This window comes from Caloenas nicobarica, chromosome 4, assembly GCF_036013445.1.
Source record: "Caloenas nicobarica isolate bCalNic1 chromosome 4, bCalNic1.hap1, whole genome shotgun sequence".
NCBI classification, from domain to species: Eukaryota; Metazoa; Chordata; class Aves; order Columbiformes; family Columbidae; genus Caloenas; species Caloenas nicobarica.
Window position 1 is genome coordinate 67682105 of NC_088248.1, and position 27053 is coordinate 67709157.

The 27053-nt window shown below is 39.0% G+C and overlaps 1 protein-coding gene across 2 annotated transcripts in view; it reads right to left on the reverse strand.

The window, feature by feature from the left end:
* Window positions 1-27053, reverse strand: part of ABLIM2 (actin binding LIM protein family member 2) — a 144111-nt gene that overhangs the window by 5962 nt on the left and 111096 nt on the right. For both annotated transcript variants that reach the window (XM_065634969.1, XM_065634970.1), the window contains exons 14-20: window positions 26610-26663; window positions 21548-21600; window positions 20779-20926; window positions 15469-15527; window positions 13096-13150; window positions 11658-11722; window positions 11405-11485 (exon numbers count right to left, since the gene is read on the reverse strand). In XM_065634969.1, coding sequence (XP_065491041.1) covers window positions 11405-11485; window positions 11658-11722; window positions 13096-13150; window positions 15469-15527; window positions 20779-20926; window positions 21548-21600; window positions 26610-26663 — 515 coding nt within the window. The remainder of the gene's footprint in view (window positions 1-11404; window positions 11486-11657; window positions 11723-13095; window positions 13151-15468; window positions 15528-20778; window positions 20927-21547; window positions 21601-26609; window positions 26664-27053) is intronic.

Genomic DNA, 27053 nt, shown 5'->3' on the forward strand with positions numbered 1-27053 from the left:
TGATAATTGTGGACTAACTCTTGTTCAAGCATTTCAGCAGTATCAGTTATGGTTCTCTGTTTCCCATGTGTTAAGCATACACTGCCTGAAATACACAGATCCAGTGCAATGAGAATTACAAACTGCAGTTTTAAAATCTGGACTCCCCTTTTCCACAAAGGTTTCCTTGAAACCTGGGACCAAACCTGCAATCTAACCCTCTCCTCCCCAACTGAGCTTTTGACTTGGAGTTCCCCAGGTGCAGCTACCTCAGGGCTTGCTGAAGCATCACTTGCATCCAGAAAAGAGGTATCCCAAAGCTAAGCACAAGAAATGCTTGGACATGCCTCACACAGCAGAACCAGGCTCACCACACATTAGACCAGTGCGTTATTTCAAGGGAAGGATATCAGCTCTTCCACCTCACTGCATCCTGGTTGCAGGACTTTCCAGCGCATGAGAAACCTGGGCTTAAAGTCCTTGTCACTTGGAGGAGGCTCAAAACTGCCATCTAACTCTCAAGACACGTGCCTGCAAACCAGCCAGGAGGGTAATTTTAAAGGAGTTACACTCCTCACGGATGTGAATAATGCTGCCTGCAAGTGCTGAGTGCGAGAAGCTGAAGGTAGAGGGGAGCGCAGCACTCCCCAGAGGCAGGGGAGCCACTGGGTCCTTCAGACCATGTTTTTATTGAAATAAGCTGAGGTTGTCTATCACTTGAATCAGGTCCCAGCATCATCTGGAAAAGCACTTGCTGCTATTAGCCAAAATTGTGGCTGGGAGCATGCTAATGTGCCCTGGTAATCCCATGATGGTTTACCTGACCAGGAGGGACACAGCCCTATTGACCCTACCTTACAAAGCTGGTTTTTTGACACATCTGAAAGCAAAATTTTACTTTCTACTTATTAATAATGTGTTTATCTTTGTAAATTACTTGAGGAAAATTAATGATATTGTTTACAAGAAATCACTACATTTCATTACCTTGAATGGTCATTATGGGCCCTTGTGGTTTCTTAAAAAAGGACAGCCTTAATTTTTTTTTTCCCTTGAGATTCCACATATTTAGAACAACAGTGACTAAGAGTTTGGAGCTGAGCCTTCATTTTTCATTTGACCAATGACAGCAACCCACCATAAGCATTATGCATAGCACGGAACAAACATGCCATGGATATTCGGCAAAGGAGATCCTGTTTCGCATGGAAATGAGCAATATCTGACAATGTATTTTAGAAACAATCTCTCACTGACAGAATTTAATTCTACTGAGTTTGCAAAGAAAAAAGTAACTTCTGTCTGCATTGACTTTTTTCCCCCCGTATTTTCCTGGTAACCCAGTCGACAAATGTGAGCAAACTTAACTTCAGCAATTTCTTACAGCAAGGAACTGTCTGTAAGTTGTGGGATTGAAAAAGAAGTCCGGATGAGCAAAGTGTATTATATTTTGTTTTATCTTGCTAGGTTGTGGATAAAAGACCTGAGATGTTTCCTCACTCAGGAGAAAGCAGTGACAAACTGTGGTTCATACTCAAAAAGAAAATCAGAAAGCCTATACTCTGCAGGTAAACCCACTTTGACAATCATCCAAATCCATAGGAAATGTAAGACTTTCAAAAGAATGTTTTCACAATTTTTTTTTCTTGATGTAAGTTACACCATTTTTTCCTAGGAATTGCTGTGGTCTCATCAGATCTGTTTCAATACTGAAGGTCAGTGCAAGAAGGGTCAGTTAACTCCCACATCAGCCCTCAGGCCTTTTCTGCACGGTGTGGAACACTCACTACACTTCACCTCCTGATGAAACTTGCCACCAATCTCAGTAAAAGCTCTGTAATTTCCCCTTCCCTCTCCAAGGCCGTGCTTTGCCATTTATCACTTTGCTTTGCTCTCAGGCTTAGCAAGCTTTCAGTCTGCACGCATCTATCCAAGCCAGTATGAATCAGATCTGCGCTCTGCTCCTCTACTTGTACGCAGATGACATCACCTTCATTCCTTGCATGCTTGCATTTCCTACTTACACTGAAGTTTTGTTTTACACCAGCACCATTTTTTGTTCCTCACAGAAGTTCTGAGCTGGTGCCGCCTGGTCTAAAACCAGTTGCAAGTTTCCAGCCCAGTGATCCAATAGCAGAGATTGAGATGGGGAAAGCATGAGCTCGCTTACTTCCACCTCCCATTCCACTAGACAGTTTCTTTGCATTTCATTCTGCTCCACATACTGTCCCTCATCTCAAGGACTAACAACCAGACTGCAATATTGGCAAATTTCTTACTCCATCAATGCATTATCCACATGAAAAATCAATTCTAGAGAAGGGAACGTTTCCCCTTTGGTCTGAATCCTCTCTGAGGACACCAGTCTGTGCCCAGTGTGGCATTATTCCCACTGTTTTCCACACATCTCAGAAACTTTCACCATCCCATTCTTAAGCATCATGGGCTCTAGCTTTGGGACCGACCCTAGAAGCATCAATGACTACAGTTCTGTCTGCAAATTTTGGAATAAACCTTGATCCCAGAAAGATGTCATCAAACTGGCAAAGCTTCAGATAAAAGTAACAAAAAGTAATAATGGGTTGCAGAGTTTGATTTATGAGGAAAGACTAAAAGGCCTAAGTATGTATAAGCTTAGCCAAATGATGACTAGGGGAAAATATGTTAAATGTCTACAAGTATTTGAAGGGTCTAAACACCATGGGAATAGGCCAGTGTGGGAAGTTTATGTTCATACTTTTCTTTGCATGTGTGATGTTGAATTTCGTCTGCACTATTGTTGGACTTTCCTAAGCCTTATAGCTTTAAGACCTACAACTCTTCGCAAAGACAGAGCAAATGCACCACTAAGGAATTGTAGATTGATTTATCTTTTTTTTTCCAGCTACTTGAATATTAATTTTTCTTAACTGAATTCTTACCTGTCTAATTAGTCAAACAAGAGAAGGGAAACTGAAAATTATGCATAGGGAATAGGGAGGATATTCAACTTGAAGTATGAGAGAAGTGTGTAAAGCTATGCTTTACAAGGCCAACAACACGATTTATTTATTGATTGATTTATTTATTTTACAATTGGATCAGCTTAAAATATCCAGCTATGTTAATAGTGCATCACTGGGCCATTAAAGGAACGGCCAAACTTATTGGTAAAAGTAACATTCATTCCTTTTTTTTTTACTAGTGTTGGCCTTGTTTACATAGGCAATCTGGGTGTTTTACAGTGTGCTAGTACTGATTCTTAATTCCCTTTGTGACAGTTTGACCATATTCAGACAGTTTAACTCAATCTACTTCTCCACTTTGCATCAACAGCAAAGCCTGGCATGTTGCAGACACTGAGGACAGTACAGGGGACCAGATTAAGGTCCCATTCTGTCCACACTCTGAACTGACTGTATTTAAGTGAGCTCAGTTTGGAAGCCGCATAGCGATGTTAACATGACGCTACCTGAAAACCTTGGTAAAGGATAAGGTGAGCAGTTTAAAGATGGTTCTTCACTAAAAAGACTGCTATACTGGAGCTCGCAGAATCAAAACAAGAGCATTTTGTATACATTTAAGTGTGAAATTGCCACACTAGGAAGGACTACTGCATCATATTGTTTTGACAAAATTGTATTAATCTGAGGCTTGTAAAGTCAGTAGTGTTCAGTCTTTTGTTCTGGATAGCATTTTGTGTCAGCTTGCATGGGAAATCAGAAAAAGCCAGTGAGACTCAAGCTGAGGATCCACCAGATGTGTCCATGGGTCACAACAGTGGCTTTGTATGGAAAAGTAGAGTCATGTCACAAGAAATTCTATCTCTTACCTACACTGATGGCATTTGGGATAAGAGATATGTGATCATGGCCTTGGGATCCCACTTTGGGAAGCCCGAAGGTGGCCTGCAACTTGGGAACCAAATGCTGCTGCTGTAATTCCTCCCATGGATGTCACCTATTTGGCAAAGCACTGCGTAAGAAATGACAACACATCTTGCTGTAATTATGTACCTAGCTCTCCTAAAACATACAAATGTACAATGAAAGAATTAAAATGCAAATATTTCTTATTAAGATATACAGAAACAAGCAAGGGCTGAGCTAAACCTCTCTACTGCAGTGCAACCACTATAATGGAAAATCCTCATGCTCTATGAAACATGATCATTAAAAATGAGTGGTACAAATACGTGCTCATTTTTGAGTGTCTCAGAACAAAAGTAATTAATTGCACATTCAAATACTTGCACCACAGTGTTATCTCAGAAAGTGATGCTTTCCACTGTAAATTAATGAGGCTTGTCTCTATTTTTCTGTGGCCCGCTAAAAATCCACTAATCATTCTAAATTGAGTTACGATATTTATTTAATTCAATGACATTTCTTTATCCCAAGAATAATTGTGCTTCTAATGAAATTCAGAGATCTTCAAAACTAATACTTAGGAACATGGCATTAGAGTGAATAAGTCACAGGAAGGGAAAACTGCAATTAACCTCCAGCCACACTGCAGTGAGCTGTGACCAGGTCATGCTCTGCAAGCATGTTTATTCTGTGTCAGCAATTGGATGGAAGTCCTCATGTGAAAACCTGCTGATGCAGGAAATTCAGAGGATATCATACTTCTTCATGAGTCAATATCGAACCTATGAACTAACACAGGTAAAGGCAGGAGGAGATGAGTTGAAGACTAGAAAAATCGAAGTCCGAATTCCTAGAGGTCATGTAAATCCTCAGGTTTGTTTCTCTTTTGCTTTATGTTATGGTCATAGAAAATGACAGATGAGGATAACATTGCCTTCTCTTCAATCCATAGTGAATCTTTCAGCTAGCGTCTCTCTGAAGCACTACTGTATACTCTATTTTATAGAGCGTAATTTTAAATAGTTCAATTCATTTTTGTCCAGAGTCCTTGTAACACTTCCAACCTCTGATCCACAAAATCCAGAAGTTACAGGATCTTTTCCACAGTCTTCCAAATGCAAAAGAGTCAAACTAAACTGAGATTTACTGGGAAAGCTTCATCTGCAGGATAGCAAGCATTCATGTAAATAAACAGATCTTTGCTCTTTAGGGTAGATAGTGCAGAGTCTTTGCTGGTGGGACATAGTCTTTTCCCGTATTCAGACTTAGGATGTTAAAAGTATTCCAATTGAATACATTTGGAACAATAATAGACACCTCCGGTTTTTCTCCTCTCTCCCCCACCATTCCCTTCTCCCATGCCTTTCAAATTTAGCCCAACTATTATTTTTGGATGCCCAATCATAATTTTCTGGAAAATTTTCTCTTTAACCTACTGAATTTCAAATACTTATTTTGCTTCCACAAGGCTTGCACTTTTCCCCTTTCTTTCTGTTGCACCGCTGGGGCTCAGCAGGCTTTTCAGAGATTTCTTCTAAGACTACACCATGGCTAATTACAAAATTGTAATTAGCCATGTGCCATGTTCTCAAGGGAGTATTGAATGTTACGCTCATCTATGAAGTAATTAAGCTTCACACTCAATAAATATTTCAAACTATTAGGTAATTATGTGATAGGGGAGGGAATGTTAAGAAATGGTGGGATTTGCCACCTAATGAACTTCAAAAGGCATCAGAAGATAAGTAGAGCAACATTGATCAGGGGATGAGGCAGTAGGTGCCACAATTGCAGCTAAGCAGGATCAGGGCACTTAATGACAACACCGAACAGTTGGAGCATTTGTGCAACTGAGGTGGCAGGAGGTGTAGGTTCCCCTCTCTCTGCTTCCACGTAGCAATGTGAGTCCCCAGAAAGGGTCCCAAAAGAGCAATGTAACAGAAGCAACGAGGAAGGGATTCTGAAACCCTTCCCCCAGCCAGTGTAACCCCAAGCATCTATACGAGGCTCCTGGACCTGTGAATGTATCTCGTTTAATACCTCAGGGTAGTGTGAAACTTCACAGAGAAGCTGCATTCCACTCAGCAGTACTACTGCGGGGTACTTACAATCTAACTTCTTGTGAAATATCACAAGGCACATGCAAAATATTCTGTAGTAGCATTGTACATTCAATATTTTCCCCAGCTCCTTAATTGCGCAGGAGGCTGAAAAAGTATTTCACTCAGGGCTATCAGCAGATCACTTATACAGCGGTACGCAGCAGACTGTCTCTGAGGATAACCCGTACCATCATTGGGTCATTCAACCTAATGAGCCTCTTCATACCAACACTTACATTTGTCTTCAACAGATTGCTGATTATATAAATATTATATAAATAAGAAAATAATAAATAAAACTGAAATTATGAATCCATAATGAATTATTAAAAGATATAGAAGATATTGAGTTTCAAAATTTCATGTGATTTAGGTACAAAATACTTTATTCTTAAAGTAGATCTTCCAGTTTCCCTTAGTTTGGGCTTTAGTGCATCTGTGATATGAATGCTCCACATCTAATCTCCGTTCACACCCACAGTGTTTCCACTCTGATTGGAATTAGCTTTCATACATCGCATCATTTCTAATGCATATTTTCATTTCATAAGGGCTTTGAAAACTGATATAGACATCCAGCACTGATCACAACACAAGCATATGCCTAGAATAAGAAACATCATGCAAATGTTTTCAAGTTAAACAGTATGAAATTCCACTGGCGTCGGTAAACTGCACTTTTCCGCTCCAGGTTGGGAGCTTCATTGTGAAGTGAGCCCATAACCTCAAATCCAGCCCCAAACTACAAACTGCACTTCTCTGTATTAAAACACACAGCATTCCAAGTTTGCACTGATTTTCCCCATCTGAGCTCCAGAGAAGGGGGGACACACAACACTGCTTGAATGAATGACACCTAGGGGCTGGGGCTGTTAAAAACTCAGGCTCAGTTACTAAAAACCAGTCCTAAAATGGTTGCAGCTCAAATGGCTAGAACTCAGGATGACTGTTGAATAAAAAACAGTGGAAAAAATGTCATCCCTAAAACAAATCCAGACAAGCAGTTTCAGGAAGAAAAGCATGCTTGAATTAATGTGAGTGCTCTGTTCAAACAAGACCACACCCATGTTTAAATCTCTCATTATTTCTGTTTACAAGAGAACAAGGTGCCAGATGAATGTTTGCTACTTGACATTCCAGAATATTTTTTTCCCTTAGAAATTGTTTCAGTGTATCCTTGTTAAACAAAGAATGAATGGGCTCAAACAGAAGTGGAATAACTTACTTTCTACTGTATTTGCTAGGCATGAATGAATAATGCTTTTAACTTGCTGACATTCAAAAGAAAAGGCTAACAAACCAAGATACATTAAGATAAGAAAATCAAATGAAAACACTAAAAGATGGTTTCCAAATGGAAAACTCTGACTATGTTGGCTTTCAAAACTACCAGCCTGTGACCACAAAAGAAATCTTATACTCTGTGATAAAAGCAACTGCGGGATGGGGGCGGGGAGGAAATCTACGCAGCTGGGCATGAACCATCAATTTGGATGTGCAAGCACTGAATCACATTACCATGACTCAAAAGGCAGACAATATCCAATCTAAGATAAAAGTATCAAGTGCACGCTTTTAGGAGCCCAAGGCCTAAATCATAAAAGGTATTCAAGTACTTAAAAGAGGCATCAAGATTTTCAGAAGTGTCCATAAACCAAACTTCCTTCGGAAAAAACAAACCCCGCAAACAAACAAAAAAACCACCACCACAAAACCAAAACAAAACACCACAAAACCCAGATCAAGTGGAACACCACTGGGAAACTAGCAAGTACGGAATGTACCAATGCGTACCATCCGAAGGTGATGTCTTCGTCCCTGGCAACTCAGGACTTACATCGTTCAAAACAGGGAAGTTTGCTCCAGAACACTTATATTTAAGCCACTGCATAATAAAATCATGTTTTTAATAAAATGTTCCAAGATAGACCAAATTATGTATTTTTTTCAAATGCTATTGCAGCAAGAGCACCAAATAATCCATTTTGTAATATTATGTTAAGGTTTTGTCATCACAGAATATACCAACCTAAGCACATTAGGGACTTAAGGAGGACTTCAAAGCAGGGACAACTTTAAAATAAGACTGTGTCCCTTAAGGCCTTGTCCAGCTGAGTTTTGCATACCTCTAGGGATGGAGGCCCCACAGCCTCTTGGGCAACCTGTTCCAGCGCACTATTCTCCCAGTTAGAATTGTAATTTCCCTTCCTGCAGCTTGTGACTGTTGCCTCTTTACCTTCCAGTGCCTGCTTCTGAGAAGGGTATGTTTTCCTGTATAACCCCTTTACTGCAAAGGTGCACTGCTGACTCATGTTCAGCTTGTTTTCCATCAGGACCATTAGGTACTTTTCTGCAGAGCTGTTCCCCCCATTTTGTGCTGTTGAATGGCGTTATTCTTGCACAAGTGCAGGAATCTGGATTTACTTTCAATTAACTTCATCAAATCCCTGTCAACCCATTCCTCTAGCGTGGCCAGGTCCTTCTGAGCAGAGGCTCTGCTCAGCAGAGTATCAACTGCTGTCCTCCCCAGTTTGTGTCAGCTGCAGACATGGTGAGGGTGAAATTCCTCTTCTTCACCCAGACAATATAACCCAATTCTGTGCTACTGCTTTGTTGTTCTGTTCATGGTCCGAATTAACTCATTCTTCACCACCATTTCCCGTTAGAATAGCTCACAGGAATGCTGCTCCGTTCATCTAACATTAGAATAAACAGCACTGTGGTAGAGAGAAATTCCTAAAAAGAAATTCTGGGCCAAATCCTTATCTAGTGTAAATTCCTCGCATTTCTAATCAGCTTATACTAACTGAAGATCCAGGCTATTCATTCAAAAGTCAGAATGCCAGTAACATATTTAAAAATCAGCAGGTCATTTATTATAACTAGTTCTCAATGCCGCATGTATTAGTTCACTGTTGGCATAAACATCTCCTGGAGGAGCACAAGGAACTGGGATACTTCTGTCTCACTGCTGAGTTCAAACAAGCAAACGAAAACATGCTGAGTGTTTCTACACTTAGATATATGTGCTTTTGAAGAAAGAATTCGTATCATTTGAATGCATTTATTACCAGTTGAGCCTTCCTAATCTCTAGATACCTCTTGGGCTTAGAAAAATATGTGTTTTTACAAGAAAATATTTTTTGTAACCCTTAAAATAAATTTCTTGCACAACAGCGTAATCTAAAAAATACTCACAATGGGAGCAAAGTCAGGAAAACACTACCACCCATTAAAACTCCACCCTCCTGTGGTCTTTGACCATTAGCTGAGGCCTTCATTACAGCCTCCCTTAATTTGAGCCAAGCAGCTAATACCATTTACTTGAGTTCACGTTTCATGACGGGACCATTCAATATATGAGACTTCCTTGTATTATAACAGGGAATCAGAGAAAAACAACAGTGCCTTTTCCATGACATCTATGCCAGATCACTCAAAGTTGACAAAAAACTCTTTCACAAACAAGATCCTGTTTCAAGTCAACTTGCAAGAGGGCTGTTAAATAAAGCTAGCTCCTGCACATTTATCCAGCTTATTGCTCTGAAGTAGATTAGGAAATCAGAAACATCACGTGTGAGATATTCTAATCATACTGGACACAGTAAGACTTCTTCTCTTGCCATAAGAGCAAATAATGATAAACTGTTTTTCTATGCAAAACTACTTATTTCCAGCAATTTTGTAATGCAGAAGGAAGGGACAGGGAGGAGGGGAAGAGGCTGGCAGGGAAGGCAACAGTTTGTGCCTGTCACTCAACTCTGCATAGGGTTTGAACGTGCAGATGAGCTGCTGCCTCTGTTTCTCCAGTAGTTATAATCCTATTAAACCACTGCTAATTTAATTTTTTAAAAACCTATCAATCCCTAATAAACATAAGATGGTCTCCAAAGGAGTTTGTCCTGCAGGCATACATGTTTAACATAGTGCAATATTCAGCAGGATCCGCCTGGTCCCCTTATGGCCTTCCTGATGCAGGTTTGAAGCAGATCTTGTTTATTGTTCTTTTTGCAACCTCTGTGAGATCTTCGAAGTGCTCGGGCTCCTTGAGCCACCAGGCACTGGGCTGCACCTGGTGCGAGGCAGAGTGAGCAGCTCCAGTGTTAAACAAACAGCGATCCCAGCTGAGGACAGTGTGCGAGTTACGGATAATGGCAGCCAGGACAGGCACGATCCATCCAAAGCAAACTACATGTCGTCTTACAAAAGCAATTTAGAGCTGTATTTGCTATTCAGACCAGCCTGATGTGTTTAAACAAAGACTCTATTTTTTAACATACACACACACTCATATATATGCATATATATAAAAGAATCCTTTATAGGAGCTGTTCAGATGAGTGTCCCTCCAACTCCCTGTTCCCTTTTCTGGACTCATTATGCTTTTTATCATTGCTATCATGTCTTACTATACAGCAGGCTTAAAACAGCACACATTTGAGGCTGCTTTTTCCTTACAATCAAATCAATACCAGTTGCTGGGCAATCAAGCAACAAGCACATTGAAGTATTTAAGAACATACACCATTTCCAATATATACTACACGTATAAGAATTTGGTAAATGATTTAAAAGAAACTGACCTTGATCTTTAACGAGAAGCTATCTGCTGCTTCATAGGTTTTTTTTTTTTGTGCTTTAAGATTAAAGTTTCTTCTTTTTTTGTCACATTATCAGGTAAAAAATACAATAAATATATATAAATATATAAATATTAAATATCATAATATAAAAAGAAATAAAAATAAATCTTCCCAAAGGTCCAACATTGCTAATCGCACAATTTTTATTGAACTGCCTTCTTCTTAATAGTAATTTACACAAAGATATGTTTGTTTAATAATTTAGCTGAGCCTTTATTCAGTCCTGTCATTACTCAGTCAGAAAAATCAACCTCATGAATTTTGCCTGAACATCAGTTCCAGGATTTGGCCTTTGGAAACTAAGGTTTCCTCTGTGATAAATTGTATCTGTATTTTTCCAGCTTACACTACTACTCTGTGAGAGAGGTGGATGCTACAGTAAATCTATAGCACAGTGATCATGGATCACACAGCCGAAGGAGAGGCTGAATAAGATAATGGACCAGAAACACAGGTCCATATATTTGCAGGATAAATTGAGCTGTTTTATAATACTCAGGTTATTCTAGGAGGGTGTTTTTAACAGCAATTAAAAAACCTCAAGTTTCTACCTGCCCCATTCTGAATTTCAATATCCTGTATAATCATCCAAAACTAATGGGTTTCATCAGTATCTTTGTAAAACACCATTTGGTCAGACATTTGGCAGGTTTTTTGCTATTCCTTTTTAGTTAAATTGCCTACATACTAGTGTTTTGAAATTATATATAATATATCTTGTTATTCCTCTCTTCCCTCTTTTTCATTGCTATTACTTGGGCACAGGAATATCTAAGATGGTAAACAAACAAGACTAAGACTTGCAAAGCCATCAAGCAAATATCATTCCTACCTCCAGTCTGGTCCTGTCCACATCCTTAGGCAATTTCACACGAACTCGGTTTGTTACAATAAGTGTTTCATAAGGATAAATCTGTTAAAAAGACAAGAGCATATGAACTCCAGCCCAATCTGATTCTGATGTGTGTAAATGACAGTGTGGGGAACTTACTAATTTAAATGGTACATACTTGCATCCTGATTTGACAAATATTTCACTGGCACAAAAATTAACAAAATAAAATTAAAAAAGGAACACATGTAACCTTGCTAGGAAGTGCTGAATCTGATTGTTCTTCCAGTGTTGGAAAAGCCCTTCTTACCTTGTATTCTGCAAAAGAATGAGAACAGGTTCACAGTTTAGAATTTATAGGCTTCTTTTGGACTCACCACAATGAACATGTCGGTACATCAGCAATTTGTTATGCTACTACATTTCTCTCTTCTCAATAGTTGTTGGATAACTGCATGCATAGTAAGCATTTGACTCCCATGCTCTGAGTGCCTATAACACTGTTTATTACCAAAGCAATAGCCCTTGAAATTAAAGGCTTATCACAGAAAATCCATCTCCTGATGGCATTGGGTTACACAGTGAGTATGTCTGGCAAAACTCGGCATTTCTTTTTACAGGAGGTTTTTGTGTAGAGTTAAGTCAGTCTGTCATCCAAAAGCCCTGCCCTTATTGTCCTTTACTGAAAATAGTTAAAATATACGGATTATTACATGCATGTCAGCTTGGGAACATATATGAAAACCATTGAGTTAATACAACATCCGAGATGCCAACATCCTGCACTTAAGCTGACTACAGTGGGAATAATGATAATGAAGAAATTATTCAGGGGTGCAGGGACAATGATTCCCGGATCTAAACTAGCACAAGAGTATTCTAGTTAGGTCTGTATATGACTATATATGATTTGACTACAACAAGGTCATCTATGCACATTGATGATTAAATGTAATCAGGATAGCCAGTATGTTTCCGTAGACCTTTTTATGGTCTGAAATGAAACCAGAGATAAGTCTACTTTTCAAAGTCCGTACTTTAAACTATTCAAATATAGAGACAAAGATGTGTATCAACACAGAGGCATGAAGTGAAGCATTAGAGTAAGATTTTTAAAACAAGATTAATTGTCTTGGAAAGAAAATCCTGCTCTTCCTCATGAGTAGATGCATGTTCCTAAATTGATCAGCTCTTTTGAAAATTCCAACCCAAGCTCCATGTTAAGTTCACAGTCCACTTAAACTGTAATAAAAAAATGAATGCAAATAAATTCTGCTTTTTGAATTCTGTACATTTAACCACACTGTAGCACAAACAAGAAGCATAACGGATTTTTTATTAGATACATCTTGAAGAAGTGATTATCTTAAATGTCTTCCTCTCTTTGATATGACACCACCACCTGCTAAGCAAAGAGAACCAGAGGCTCTTGCCATGTATGGAGGATGCTGGGATTGACTCAACATCATTGCACCATCGTATGATGCAGGACTTTGGTCAGGCCTTTACGTTTGGTTAGATAAAAAGAAGATTCCTTATGATACACATGATACTGAGCTGGGTCTCTATCAAGTCATTATTATGCAAACTATGGGAAGATCTCAGAGTAGTACCCCTTTATGGCCATATGTTAATGGGCATCCTCAAAGGAAGAAAACAGAAATTGGAATGGAAATGATATTGCAACGTACCTTTCATCCCCCAGCTCGCCTCCTGGTCCGTTTCATATTGGCCCATATTTTCAGGCTGAAAGAGAAAGAAAGAATCGATGTAGCAGCAAAATACACCACAAAATGACTCTGGACCTTGTTGAGAGAAAAAAGAAAAAAGAAAACCAGCTGGTACCACACAATCAAAACACAGATACTTGCAAGAGAGAACGAGAATGAAGTTTCATTCAAACTTCACCCACTTGCTCAAGGCAGGAGTCCCATGCGCTCACAACACCCACCGATCTGTGGCTGCAGAGATGGAGCTCTGCCTGCAGGAGAGGATGGAGTGTGGAGCGCCCGGCTCCTCCGAGGCACCGCAGGGGCAGTTTGCTGCCTGCACTGTGAACTCCCACAGAGCAGCTAAAGCTGGAGCTTGGGTATCACTCCCAGATTGCGGTGTCATATCAACACACCACATGGCTAAGATTTCCGGATGTTTTCGAGCTCTGATTCCTCGCAGCTTTCAATAAGGCAGAACGGTGTCAGAAAGCCACCAGGCAGACATTTTACTGCAGTTGTCACAACAGACCAGATCTCTTATGCTGCACTGAAACTTGCCTTGTTCTGTTTTCTGCTTCACACTGCTGAAACCACTAAGACCAGGGAGAACTGTGTGTATGTGCCATAGCTTTGTTTGACTCACCGTCTTTTTTCTTTGCTGGCAAATTCTAGCATGACAAATATTACAGGAGATCAAAAAAGCACTGTTACATGATTTTTTTTCCCTGAGTCTCATTTTTGCTTGTTTAGGCCATGAACGGTGTGCACAGCTACATTTACAATAACCTGCAAAGCTCCCTATTTGGATTTGGTTTATTTTGTTATGCAGCACTGGGGTGGCTGATTAAAAATAAGAAACCACAAACGTGGGTATGAACCTGCAGAGAACATCCATTCTGAGAAGAATTTTGGCCTCAAGGATTTGACCATGAGCAACCTTTTCAGCTTTCCTAGTTTTCCCTGTGAGATTGGATCCTCCAGATGGGACAAATGCTGCCATCTGCTGTGCTCATATCACATTGCAGCCTGCAAGCACAGCAAACTCCAGTGCCGATGGAGTTTGCTTTGGCCTCATCTCTGAAGCCTTCTGATGGCTTTGGTCCCTCACCAGTGCAGTGGCTGCGCACAAATCGGTCCCTCACTCAGTTCGGGTTACTGGTAACAGTTATTCTGAAAAGGCAGAAAAAAGCTGTGGACTCCTAAGTATGGGAAGGACGATCTACGCCCTTTCAAATTCCCAGATCTTGTTTGATCAAGTTGCAGTGCCACTGGTCCCCTCAGAGAGGAATTCAAGTGGTCAGGTATTGAAGCAATGCAGGTTCAATTACTTTTGTAATATTATCTCAAAGGGATGGACATTTTGGTAGCTGCTGAAAAATCAGTTTAGCTACTTGCTGAAAGTTGTTTTCCTTCAACTACTTCCAATGACCTGCAGTTTGACTCTTAACACCGGGGAAGTTTAATCATGCTTATGAACATTTGCAGCTTTCACATCTTCCTTTGGAGAAAGCAGGGAATTTGAATGAGGTCCTGTCCATGTAATTTAGACACTAATCAACCTTCAAAATCTAAGTGTCCATGCATCTATGTATTGCCCACTTATCACTATTAACCATCCTGGGTTTGTAGCTAAAAATATGAGCCATGCACTGAGAACCCATAGTGCTGGATGCCAGAAAGAAAGAGACACCAGTGTCAAAGATACCTTTTTCCTGAGGACTTGCACGAAATATAATAAAGGATTAGAAGAAGAACCCCTAGGCCGATCTGATCATAACTTTGGTGTGCCCTTTGCTTCCTAGATTGCTGCCTGCCATTCTCTTTGCGTTGCTCCCTCCCTGCCTTAGAAGTATGATGACTGTGTGTGTGTATACACTTATATATACACATGTTTATACATATATAAAGATATACATTTGTACATATATATATGCACACCTGGAAAAAAAAAGAACAGATGGTTCAACAAATGCAATGGATGTGGGCTGCTCCACCTTTGCTCTAAGATCATTACTTGCCTAATTATAAGCCTAACCCTCTCTTATCATTAATTCAAGCTATACTGTGATCTATTAATACATGCAGCCTGTACATTTTGGACCTTCATTTGTTTTGGGAGGAGAATCAAGACTCCTAATGCTCATGAAACACACAATTAAAAAGAGAAGCCTCAGTCTGTCTTATTCTTGTAGACAGACAAACTGTAACCCGCATAGGGTATGAATCTGTCAGACTGGGCTGGCAGTCAAAACACCTTTGAAGTGTTATTACTGAGTAGATTTTCAACTAAATACTAAGCTGCGTATTTATGATACACTATTGCCTGGAGAATGCATATAAATGTACACCTACCTGATGTAAGCCATTCTTTCCATAACCAGGTAGAGAAGCAGATTTAGAGTATGGAAATCCTATAAAAGACATAACATACAGCCATATTATTTTTATAAATCATTTACAGGCTACTAAAACACAGAATTCAAGAAAACAACCAGAAACAGCAATTACAAGATCAATATGTACATTCTGTTAACCAGATGAAATATAACTGAGCAGTGCTCGCCTTTTCTCTGTATTTAATGTACACTAACATGTGTAACAATGTCTATAAATAACAGCATGCCAGGATGCAATCACCTTACCAGGCATGACATGAAGAAAGTTGTGGGACGCATGTTATGGAAGTCTTATGCAGCTATGTGATGCAAAGCAGATTTGAGAGCTTGTGAAATCTCTGCCCTTCAACTTGGTGTTAAACCATGACTAGAAAATGGGATTAAAGGTACCATCATCTGAGAGTTACACCACTTCTGATCAAGGTGTATGCGGTCTGGTTTTGTTTCTTAAAAAAAGATATACAACTGGTATCATACATACATACATACATACATACAGCTGGTATCATACAACTAAAAAAAAATCAAAAATTATTTTGCTTTCTTTAAAACTTCTACTGCTTCAAGTGGAAAAAAAAAAGCATAAATGAAGATACGACAGGGGATAAAGTAAATCCTTGAGAGTATCAACACTCAAGAATGTTTTAAGATAGACACAATTGACAAAGTGGTGTCACCATTAACAAACTGGATGTAATATGGTGATGACACTGTTTGTGGTAGCTATGAAACAACTGTAGAGCCTTACTTTTAATACTGAGAGTCTAATAAGAAAGTTTGGAACTTCCTTTTGTCAGTGAAAGTACAAAAAGTATTTCAGCTTAGTTTTTGGTTAATAAAAATTACGTTGTAGAGAAATGACAAGCTGAATCAGTTTAAATTAAACAGAAGATGAACAAACATGTCTGTAACAAACATTCTTCATTCCAGTAGGAAATTTTCATAAATTGAGGCAAAGAGTTAGAGAAGTCAGTTAGCTCTCAGAACTGAATGTACAATATTTCTTTCTGTCAAAAACGTTAGCAATCTGTGTCCAAAGGGTAATGCAGGAAGGGAATCCAGACCCCACTGGATTAATAAATACCCTAAGGAGATGATTAGGAATAAGCATACAGAAAGAAAAAACAAAAGATGGATCAGCAAAGAGTTCACAATGTGCCGAGATCAAGTGAGAACTGCCAGAAGTCAAGCTGAGTTAAATACTGAAAATGATATTAAAACAAATAGCAAAAGGTTCTCCAGCTATCCAAATAAAAAGAGAACAAGGAAAGAAGAAACGGGATCACGGGGAGTTACAGTATGTCAGTACACAGCAGGGGTGAAAGGTAACCAAGGTAGGGCTCCAAGACTGAAGGAATATTTCGCCTCTGCTTTTAGGAACAAAAAGTAGAGTACTGAGCAAGCAGGGAAACCAAACGGAATAAGGGTATGCCAATGAGTCACAGTCATGATGGAAACATAATTCAAAGCACTTAATGTACTTCAACAGGAGTGATAAGGTCACATCGAATTGCAAGTCCAATACCTCTTACCATTGGAGAACAGCAACTACAGTTTTTATATTTAAGAGGGGGAAAAGATGAGGAACAATCAGTTTGCCTCCAGCAGAAAAATTAAGGAAAGATTGAACAAAATCATCAAAGTAAAGAGAAAATCAATTACATTCACATAGATTTTAATTGGTTTGACATAAGTTAAAGACACAGTGCCAGACTTGCTTGGTAGCTTGTTTTGTTAAGAGGAATAACTTCTGCACAACATAAATTTTATTTTATCTCATCTAATGTGATATCATTGAAGTGTTTGGCATTTGGCTGCACATGAAATTAAATGAAGATCTGAAGAAGATGGAGTTTATCAGAGGAATTATAGGGTCAGTAAGAAAATATTGAAATGTAAGAGATGGGTAGTAAGAACTCAGCAGAGCTGATACAGAAAAGCGTCAACATGGACAGTGTTGAGTTGGAACTGCCTAATGTTTTGACTAATAATCTGGACACAAAAAATAATAATGGGCTAATATACTTTGCTGTCTACACAAAATTATAAAGCACTACCAATGTAGAGGAGGATCAGGAGATCATAAAGAACTGGGATAACCTTGAACAAATTGGGTAATAGAAATGGCATAATATTTAATAATTCATGGGGAAAGTCATGTACTTGGAGACTAAGAAATACCCCAAATTTCTACTATTTAAACTGAGAGCTCATCATTTGTAAATGATCGAGAAGGAGACAGGCTTAGATACACAGCTCAGTTATGACCTTGAGCTGCTAATAGAAGTGTAAAAATAACCGAAAGTTGGAAATGTCTGTCCTGATACATACAAGATATGGGAATAATTGTAGTATTTTCAGGCAGTGACAGGAGATCTTGGAGATACCTTTTGTGCTGTTCTTCATTAGTGTTCAAGGGCTTTAAATTAACTCCACCAGACCAGTGACCTACAGAATAACTGGGGCAATGAAAGCTCATTGCAGGAAAGAATGATGAGCTTGACTTATTTAAGCTAGCAAAATGTAGATGATCTATAAAAGCAAGAGGTGTTTTAGAACTATAGTCAACCACCATCTAAGGAGCGCTGTAAACTACAGGCATAACTTTTGTTTTCAGTCCTTCAGAGGGTTTCCATGTCTGATATAGAGACATAATGATGAACACTGTATTAGATGGATCCCTTACCTATTCCAGTTTGGAAACTGGAAACTTATCATTGCTTGTTATCTGAATGGTAACAACACCAGAGGGCAAAGAGTATAACACCTTTGAGACAGAGTGAATGTGTCTGCAACAAAATTGTCATCTCTAGTCCTGCCTGGAAAAAGATGCTGATGCTAACATCAGTGCAAAGTTCACTTTCTTTGCCTCTTGCCTACAGAGAAGATGGGTGGGATGGTTTTGTTGTATCACCAAATAGTATTACTCAGTTACCAGGGAAAAATGCGCTAAGGTAAAGACTACGGTTTGAAAACAAACACAATTGACTTTAGCACATATCAGCTGAGGAGCTGCCTGCCAGGCTGCCAGGACTGAGCCACATCTGCGGGCACAAGTGACATCGTGTGGTCAGCTGGAAAAAAAGAGGCAAATAAAAGCTGAAATAGCCCAAAAAAGCTAGCAAGAAAAGAGCCACTGACTCCAGCGGGAACTGTATTTCACTTAGCTTCCATTTCCCATGAATTTAATTGCAAAATTAAACCTGTTTTATTTTGCCGCTTCTCTCTCTCTCTTTTTTTTTAATATAAATCAAAAATACAGCACTAAAAGACAACAACCACATACTGCTTGTTATCACACCCAACTGCCATTGTACCATTCCAGGAAATTTTCTGGAGTAACTGGCCAAGATAAAGCAATCTTTATCTCTAATTAGGCACTATCTGAACATCAGCTACTCTTTCCGTGGATACAGCTCCTGCTTTTTCCAGTATGACATTCACTCTAACCTGGATATTCTGAGGCTGTTATTCAGCACATTAGGGACGTGTGAACAGAAAGGGTTACAGAGCTCACAAGATGCCTGCTTTCCTGAATATGTGACACTTAAAATCATGAATTATGGTAAATGATTAACTGTTAAACATCTACGCGTATAGAAACAAGACACATTAACACACGGGGATGTAAGGAGATGCAAGTTCCACTCTAGATGCCTGCTAAGTACACAAGCCTCATACCGATGTGCTTTGCTACTAGATGTATTCTTCTGGGTATATAGCTAACATAAGGTGGCTAAATATCTTCTTGAGCAGAGTAACCCTTCTGTGGTTTGCGCAGAAACTGGACAGATTAATGCAGGACTATTTGCACAGAGGTTCACAGTCTGATGCCTGCTAGCCCCTCTACTCTGCATGTAACCACTTGGCACCAAACCTAGAGCTGAAAAGTTTTTCTCTGATACTCGCTGACTACGCCACAAGGATAGGGCTGAATGTCAGAGTTCTCAACCATAAGTGCAGGAGACAGAAACTACTCTGCCATGGCCGACAGGGCATGTGACAGACTATACAAATACTCAGAACTAAATAGGGAAACACTGAGTTGAGAAGGAATTACTTAGGATGTTTCCAGTTTTAATAGCTCCACATTCCTAAGATAACAAAAACCACATAAAATAAATGCTGGTTGGTATAAAAGAGCAACAGGTGTTGCAATATTCTCACGAAAAAAACCTTACACCATATGTTGTTCCTGTATAACACAGTTCTTGGTGTGCTACATACTTCCCCCAACTTAAAATTTGCACAAAAGCACTACTCTCTCAATACATATGTAGAAAAGCATCACATCAACTCCAGGAAGCTTCCATACATGCTTGATGTGTGTAGTACAATGAAAGGTTTAGGTGTTCATTTCTGGGCAATGACTTAAACCTTAAGTGTGTGAGGTGGTCAGACTTGGTTGCTTCTGCACGAGGAATCCTACAATACACCTCATGCACATTTATGCAACGTCTGGTGAGGACTAAGGAACCAAATCCCTTCAGGTTAGACCAGAAAGACGGATGATCCAAAATAACTTCTCTACTTTATCTTGCTACAGCCTTGTGACAGACTTTGTAGCATCTGTTTTTCCTCTTCCTTGCATAGCTAAGCCATAATTTCCTTAATATAAGTCGATGGAGCCAGCTATCATATTACCAAAATGCCCACAAGAGTGACATCCAAGCCCTTCTGCCAGACATGCCTCGCATTGGATGCATTCTTTTGGAAAACTGCTTCCCCAACTTGTTTACCCCAGATGACCTGCTACTGCTATACGGTGTAAAGTGAAGGAGGCTGGGAGAGGAATGGCCCAGTTAAAATTAATCTGTTAAAATTAATTTAATCTAATTTTTGTCATTTATGTAATCTAAAAGTAGAATTCAGACTCAGTTCTCATGATCATTTCCTTCACTGCCTGACTTGCTGAAATGTGGAGTAAGAAATGCGTACAACATGCTTTTGGTACTGACAGCAAACATGGACATATGGTCTTCAGACCAGTATTTAGCAACAAAACTATCCCATTATTCCACCTGATTAATTAATGGTTTATATATCTGGAAGGTTTCTGTGAACTTATAATTGTGAGAAATATTAAAAAATGCTTATTCTAACTTTATCTATGGAGGAAAGTGATCTTTATGCTTTATCATGATACAAGAGAAATGACTCTACTAATATTCAAAATACATAGCTTGTATCAAGGAGTCATTAGCACTAATCAACCATCTGCCTGGTACTACCATCCCATCCACTGAACACAGGCAGCAGTACTCACGGGAGTAGCTGGTAGTCGTGCCCTCCTGTGCTCTCGGGAAGTTTTCTCTGTCAGCTCCGGCAGTAAGAGACAAGGACCGGGTCTCTGAATCAGGGGAATTAGTTCTGGTGTCCATATCACCTTTCAGAATAAGCCAACTGGTCTTTAGCTGGAGAGAGTAAAAGCCCATTATAGGATTGAGGATTTAACATCTGAATGTAGCTTTCCTGCTTCTCTCATCTGGGAAGTCTTGTGAATCGATTGTATATTCATACTCATTGCAATTTGTACCATCATTTATCAAATGCTAAAACTTGACTATGTCATGGGACTCCATTAGATGCCACAGCTACCAAAAACTTTTAACTTTCAGCTGGGCTGAGGACAGTTTCTCTGTTCTTTATGCTGAACCACTGCACCCCACTTTAGACTCTGCACTATGTCATTTTTTATAATTAATCTTCTGTTAATGTTTTTCTTGCACGTTAATATGCACCCTAAGTAAGAGTCCGCAGGTTTAGCTGAATCACCAGTGTATATATTGAGACTGAGTGAAAATCCATGAGCTTATTGCTCTTAATCTCAATATCCCTATTTCTTTCTTTACTGAAGAATATATATTCTAAACTCTCTGGATTAAGCTTTTCTCTATCTTCTTGGAAAGACCTAAGAGTAGTAATGATTATTTCAGTTATATGAAAGCGTATCTTTATGTATGAACATGTTTTAAAAAACAGCTGCCTCAAGAAAGATCAATAAACTACTCCCTTTTGTCCTTTCTGATGATTACCTTCTTACTGTCCTGATCCAAGCTTCCATCCTCTCCTTCTGATCTTCTTGCTGCTGGAAGATTAAGTTAATTTAAAAAATTAGAACAGGTTACAACTTTTTTGTCTTCTGTTTTGGCAGTGGTTATGTTCCAAATATTTTTAAGAGAAAAAACCAAACTAATAATAAAAACAAACAAAACAAACAAACAACAAAACAAAGACATAACAAAAACAGAGCTGGGCATAAAATTTGATCTGTAGAGCTATGGTTTCACAAATTACTTAAAATCATTTTGAAATTATTACAATAATTCTCATTCTTCAGGCATACAGTAAACTTAGACAATATACTCCTCCTGGATTTTGAACCTACCTTTTTAGGAAGAAACTATTTCTGGGAAATGAATGGAGGGAAAGAACCTACATCATAACCATAACTTAGGGACAGATTTATACGGTCACTGCACACAGTGCAGTAATTTCTCCATTCTTCTGTGTTACCATGACCATGAAAGTACATATGATTACATGTTGTGGTCTGCACACCTGGGCCTCCTGCATTTTCCTAAAGGATGGGCAATATTATCTCTTCATGAAATCTGCAAGAGAGGTTGTGTCAGACTCAAAAATTCACAGTCCTGTGACCAACCACTTTTCTGACTATATTGCCTTCTTAAGAGTATTTTAAGGAAAAAAAAAATGCTGATATTTTAGTGTTGGTTTATTTTTTGTAACTTTCCAACATGCTGAGAAGAAAAATTCAAAAAACCTAAAAGCTATTAATTAGATCATTCTCAACCATCAAAAGTGTTTTTCCTTGTCATTTATGTCCTAGAGTATTGTTCCAGACACTGAGTTTTACCTCAGAATTTTACAGAAAGATTTTGTCCAAAATTTCACACCATTTCAGATAGCTTCCCAAAATTTGAGTCCTACTTGCCTTTGTGTAATATCATTCTGTGTTGTTTTGGGAAGAGTTTAATGGTACAAAACTGGAGTAATGCAATGATCTAGCATAATTTTAGGCCCATGACAAGTCATCCTAACAACGGGGTTGTCTGCAATGCCTGAGCACAAGGCTAACATGAGCGCCCCATGCAACACAATGCAGATAGAAAACATTTATTAATAATAAAAATAGTATGACAATACAAAAGTTAAGGCTCAGATTAGACTCTCAGGGACAGAAGCGAGGAAAAGATCAAGTTGCCCCATCAGAAGTGCTCCAACACTCCCCCAAGTTGGGAACAACTCTGCCCTCCGTGCTTCCCCAGCCAGCACGTTTGCAGAGGATCTGCCCTCCATCTAAACAACATGGACAAAAGGCCACCACCATTAGCATTTCAGTACCATTCCGTTTTATTTTCTGGTGCCATTACACAGCTCACATCCTGACCTTAACTGGTTTTGTCAAGGAGGTAATACTTAAAAAATGACAAATTGCAGTAAGGAAAAAACCTACGGGTTAGAGGTGAAAATCTGTAACTGTAGAGTTTTTGTTCAGTTGGTTGGGTTTTTTCCTCTCAATTTAATGTTGCAAAACAAAACCGGGTCATAAGTAAAAATAGCATTATGAAAAAACTTGAAGTTTTCACAGTTAGCTAATAGTATCCTGACAAGGGCATTCTCCAAAGTGGCAACCTGCTTCTCTGAGAAAGAAATATAAAGAAATATCCATATATGACAGATGAAGAATAAAGTCCTTATGTTGCAAGAAGGACTTAAACCTGGTTCACTGGTGTTGTGGGAGCATACCCTAAACCACCAGTCAATGAGTTGTTCCAGGTTATATGTATGGATCTTGCTCTCACTAAATCAGATTAGAAATCCACATAGAGAATCTGACGCCTTTTTGGAAATAGTTTTTCTTTCAGGACATTGACGTTTTAAAGGAAAACAAGTTTAATCCAAACCATTATTCAGAGATTTCTGATGTTCCATGGGATCTTGAGAGCATCTGACTTCAAACTGCTACACCAAGGTTTTATACGGAGATCCAGAGGAGTACAACCAAAACTGATGAGGTCCATGAAGACCTGTCCCTCCCGAGTTCCTCAGAGTTCTTTACACAACACATCATCTGAGTAGCCTGAATTTCATCAGTACTGAGCATTAGCTTCACTGCTACAAGGGATGTTTGCTTCTCCTGTGAACCCAAGCGTGAACTGCTTGTTTCACATGGATCAGTGCTAATATTGCTGAGGAGTAAACCTCTTCAATTTTTTTTAAACTTTGAATGATGTTCAAATATTTCTGAAACCAGAACACACACACAAGAATGACCACGCAGGCTCCCACACTCTTCACTTTCTGACCCCGTCTCTCAGCCTGATCTCTTGTGTGTCCCGTTCTTCCACCACCTTCTTTTCATTCTGAAGCTGACTGTTTATAATAGAAACACAGAAGTTGTAGCTACAGCAAATCTGTTGGGCACTGCTGTAACTGAAACCTTTTAAAGCCAAATGTTTTGGAAGAGCTTCTTGCAGTTTTTGTTTTAAAGAACATTTTTGTGCTTGTTTGTTCAAACTTGGTCTCTTTAACGAAGGAATGTTCTCTGGCTCCTTTTCAGCATCTATCAGTTCAGTGTCCTGTCAGCTTGAGGAGCTGAATCATCAGTTGCTTGTGTGTTCATGCTTTAGCTGGGAGCCCTTCCAGAATAAAGGTAAATTTTTATTTCCTTTTCATTGGAAGGATTTTTTTTTAAATTAGAGTAAATTATGTTTTGTTCTTCAGTAGAAAAACAATGAGCACGTAATTTCAACGCAACCTTTCAGATATAAGAAAGTTTAAAACATATATTCTTGTTAACCTATAGAGATTGCTGACCTGATAATGAAATTCTTCGCTCACTCTAGTAATTATGAGGAACACACAGCAGAGCAAAGTTGACATAATTCAGACTTCGACTGCATATCTGACGGATGGAAAATTGATATAAAAATGCCTGTTCTGGAAGAAAAAAAGCTGCTGCTTAGAATCCTCTTTGCAAACCAAAAATATCTATAAAATTTAATGACACAGCCAGGATACAGGACATTGGAGCCACATCAGCAGCTTCTGAAAAATCAGTGAAGCTGTGGTAATTTACACTAGATGAGTGGAACTTTGTGTTTGCTCCTGATCTTTCCAAATATCATTATAGTATTCAACTTTTTCCTTTATCAGTAGAATAGTTGCCTCAAATGACTTGTATATCTAAAGACAAGGAGGAATTAGAGAGCTTGGGAAGACTATAAAGTTGGCAGATTACACTACATCAAGCACTAAAATAAACAGATACTATCTTTTTGCCTAAGAGGTAACATTAGTTTGTCCAAGATGAGGATACTGTGAGCAGAAAGTGTCTCTCAAAGACCAACATCTGAAGTGCACTGAAATGTCAGCAAGTCTGACTTTGCTCAAAACCATACCCAGAAAAACCGCAGAAGTTATCAAAATCTGGATGATCCGAATGTGCAGCTACTTCAGCATGAAGTACCAGTTACAGAGCACGTGCACAGGCTGACTCGCTCAGCTGGGAGACATCAGCTGACAATTTTCTTTCTTCTGTCACTGTATCAGATCCAAACTAGAACTTTATCCAAATAGTGGCAGAGCTTTGTTCTCCCACCTGTATCCCCCAAGATACCTTAGCTCCCAAGTGCCTTAGCTCACAGTGTGATGAACATAGAATCATTTTCGTTGGAAGAGACCCTCAAGATCACAAAGTCCAACCATAACCTAACTCTAGCACTAAACCATGTCTATAAGAGCCTCATCTACACATCTTTTAAACATCTCCAGGGATGGTGACTCCACCACTTCCCCGGGCAGCCTGTTCCAATGCTTGGCAAACTTTTCAGTGAAGAAATGTTTCCTAATATCCAATCTGAACCTTCCCAGGTGCAACTTAAGGCCATTTCCTCTTGTCCTGTCACTTGCTACTTGGGAGAAGAGACCAACCCCCTCCATGCTACACCCTCCTTTCAGGTAACTGTAGAAAGCAATAAGGTCGCCCCTCAGCCTTCTTTTCTCCATCTCTTGTGTTTATTTTATTCTCTCACTTGTTCCCAAGCAGGGGTGCAATCATGATTAAAGGTTTTGGTGTGGGGCAGATTTATATCTCATATTTTATGTTTATTTTTGTCCTTTGCTTCCGAGTACTGGAGTATACCACTCATGGCTCTTTAAAGCAGAAATGTACTTCTGCACTTTTCAGGCACCCTTATTGCAGCAGAATCCCTATATATTTGTTTACAAATATTAAGAGTGCAATTCAGTCGAGAAAATGAATTTTCTATCACTAATCTTGCACCACGAATCAAGATCATTGTCAAACATCACTGAGAACACAGTAGACACTGACACCAACATGGAAATGGTATTGGTGTTAATTAGTGAAATATACACCAAAAATAATAACAGAAGAATGCAGACTTTATATTTCTATTTTTCATATTGACTAGGGTCTTACGTTGGAATCTCTGTGGCATAAAACATCACATATTTCTTTCTGTTGTTCAGAAACTCAGACAACCATCTCGTTGCTGGGTCTACCAAAGGTTTTCCAATTGTATCTTGCTGATGTTATCAGCTACTGAATTTGTTCCTAACTGCCATGGTGCGACTACAGTTGTCCTTGATATTTTACAGATTGAAGAATGTGAACATGAAAAGCAGATATTTCATATACACCACTTACCAATGAACATTTTTTCCCCAACAATGCAAAAGCCAGAATTATTTACAAAAACTAGATATCCCAAGGTATGGTCTGAAAACAGGAGAGCAACTTTCAACACTTACATGTTTTATATCATTCAATAAATAAGAAAACTGCTTTGAAGTCAGTATCAGCTCTGAATTTCCGAGACAAATCAAAATATCATTATCCCAGATTTAGAGAACTCACTGAATCCTTGGACAGCATGTTATACAAAATGTTACTTAATTTTCATGTTGTTTTGGTTTTTTTTTTTCTTTCCTTTTCTATTTGAGATTACAAGGACATAATGTAATGCACACACTACAGCAAACTGGTTTGGAAGTCAATATACATACAGACACATAGAGGAAACTGCTAGAGAGAAAAGCAGACTGTACCATGCTGTTTGTAGATAGGAGGTTTCCTATAGATGTTATCTTTTACACCAGTGTCTGAGGAAGAAAAAAGATAAAGGAAAGAATAAAAGAGTGAGTAAGCACTTCAGACCATGCTGCTCTTGTCTCCTCTCATCAACACTAAAATGCAAACACCTGAGCAAAGACTATGCTTTCATTACTCACTGTTTTCTCATTCGCTGGCTATTACAAGAGAATAAAGCCTTACCCATCATCTTTACTTATTTAAAACATGGGCTATACCTACCTATGCAGCATATTCCCCCCTAAGTCCCTCAAAATGATTTATGACACCTCAAGTGGCATCCATTTGCTGAAATGTAGGTGCTTATATCTGCACTACCGATGTATATTCCAGAGACATCAAAGAGAAATTGGCTACACTTGTCACTACTTAAAACAAAATTAACATAAATGTACAACGGA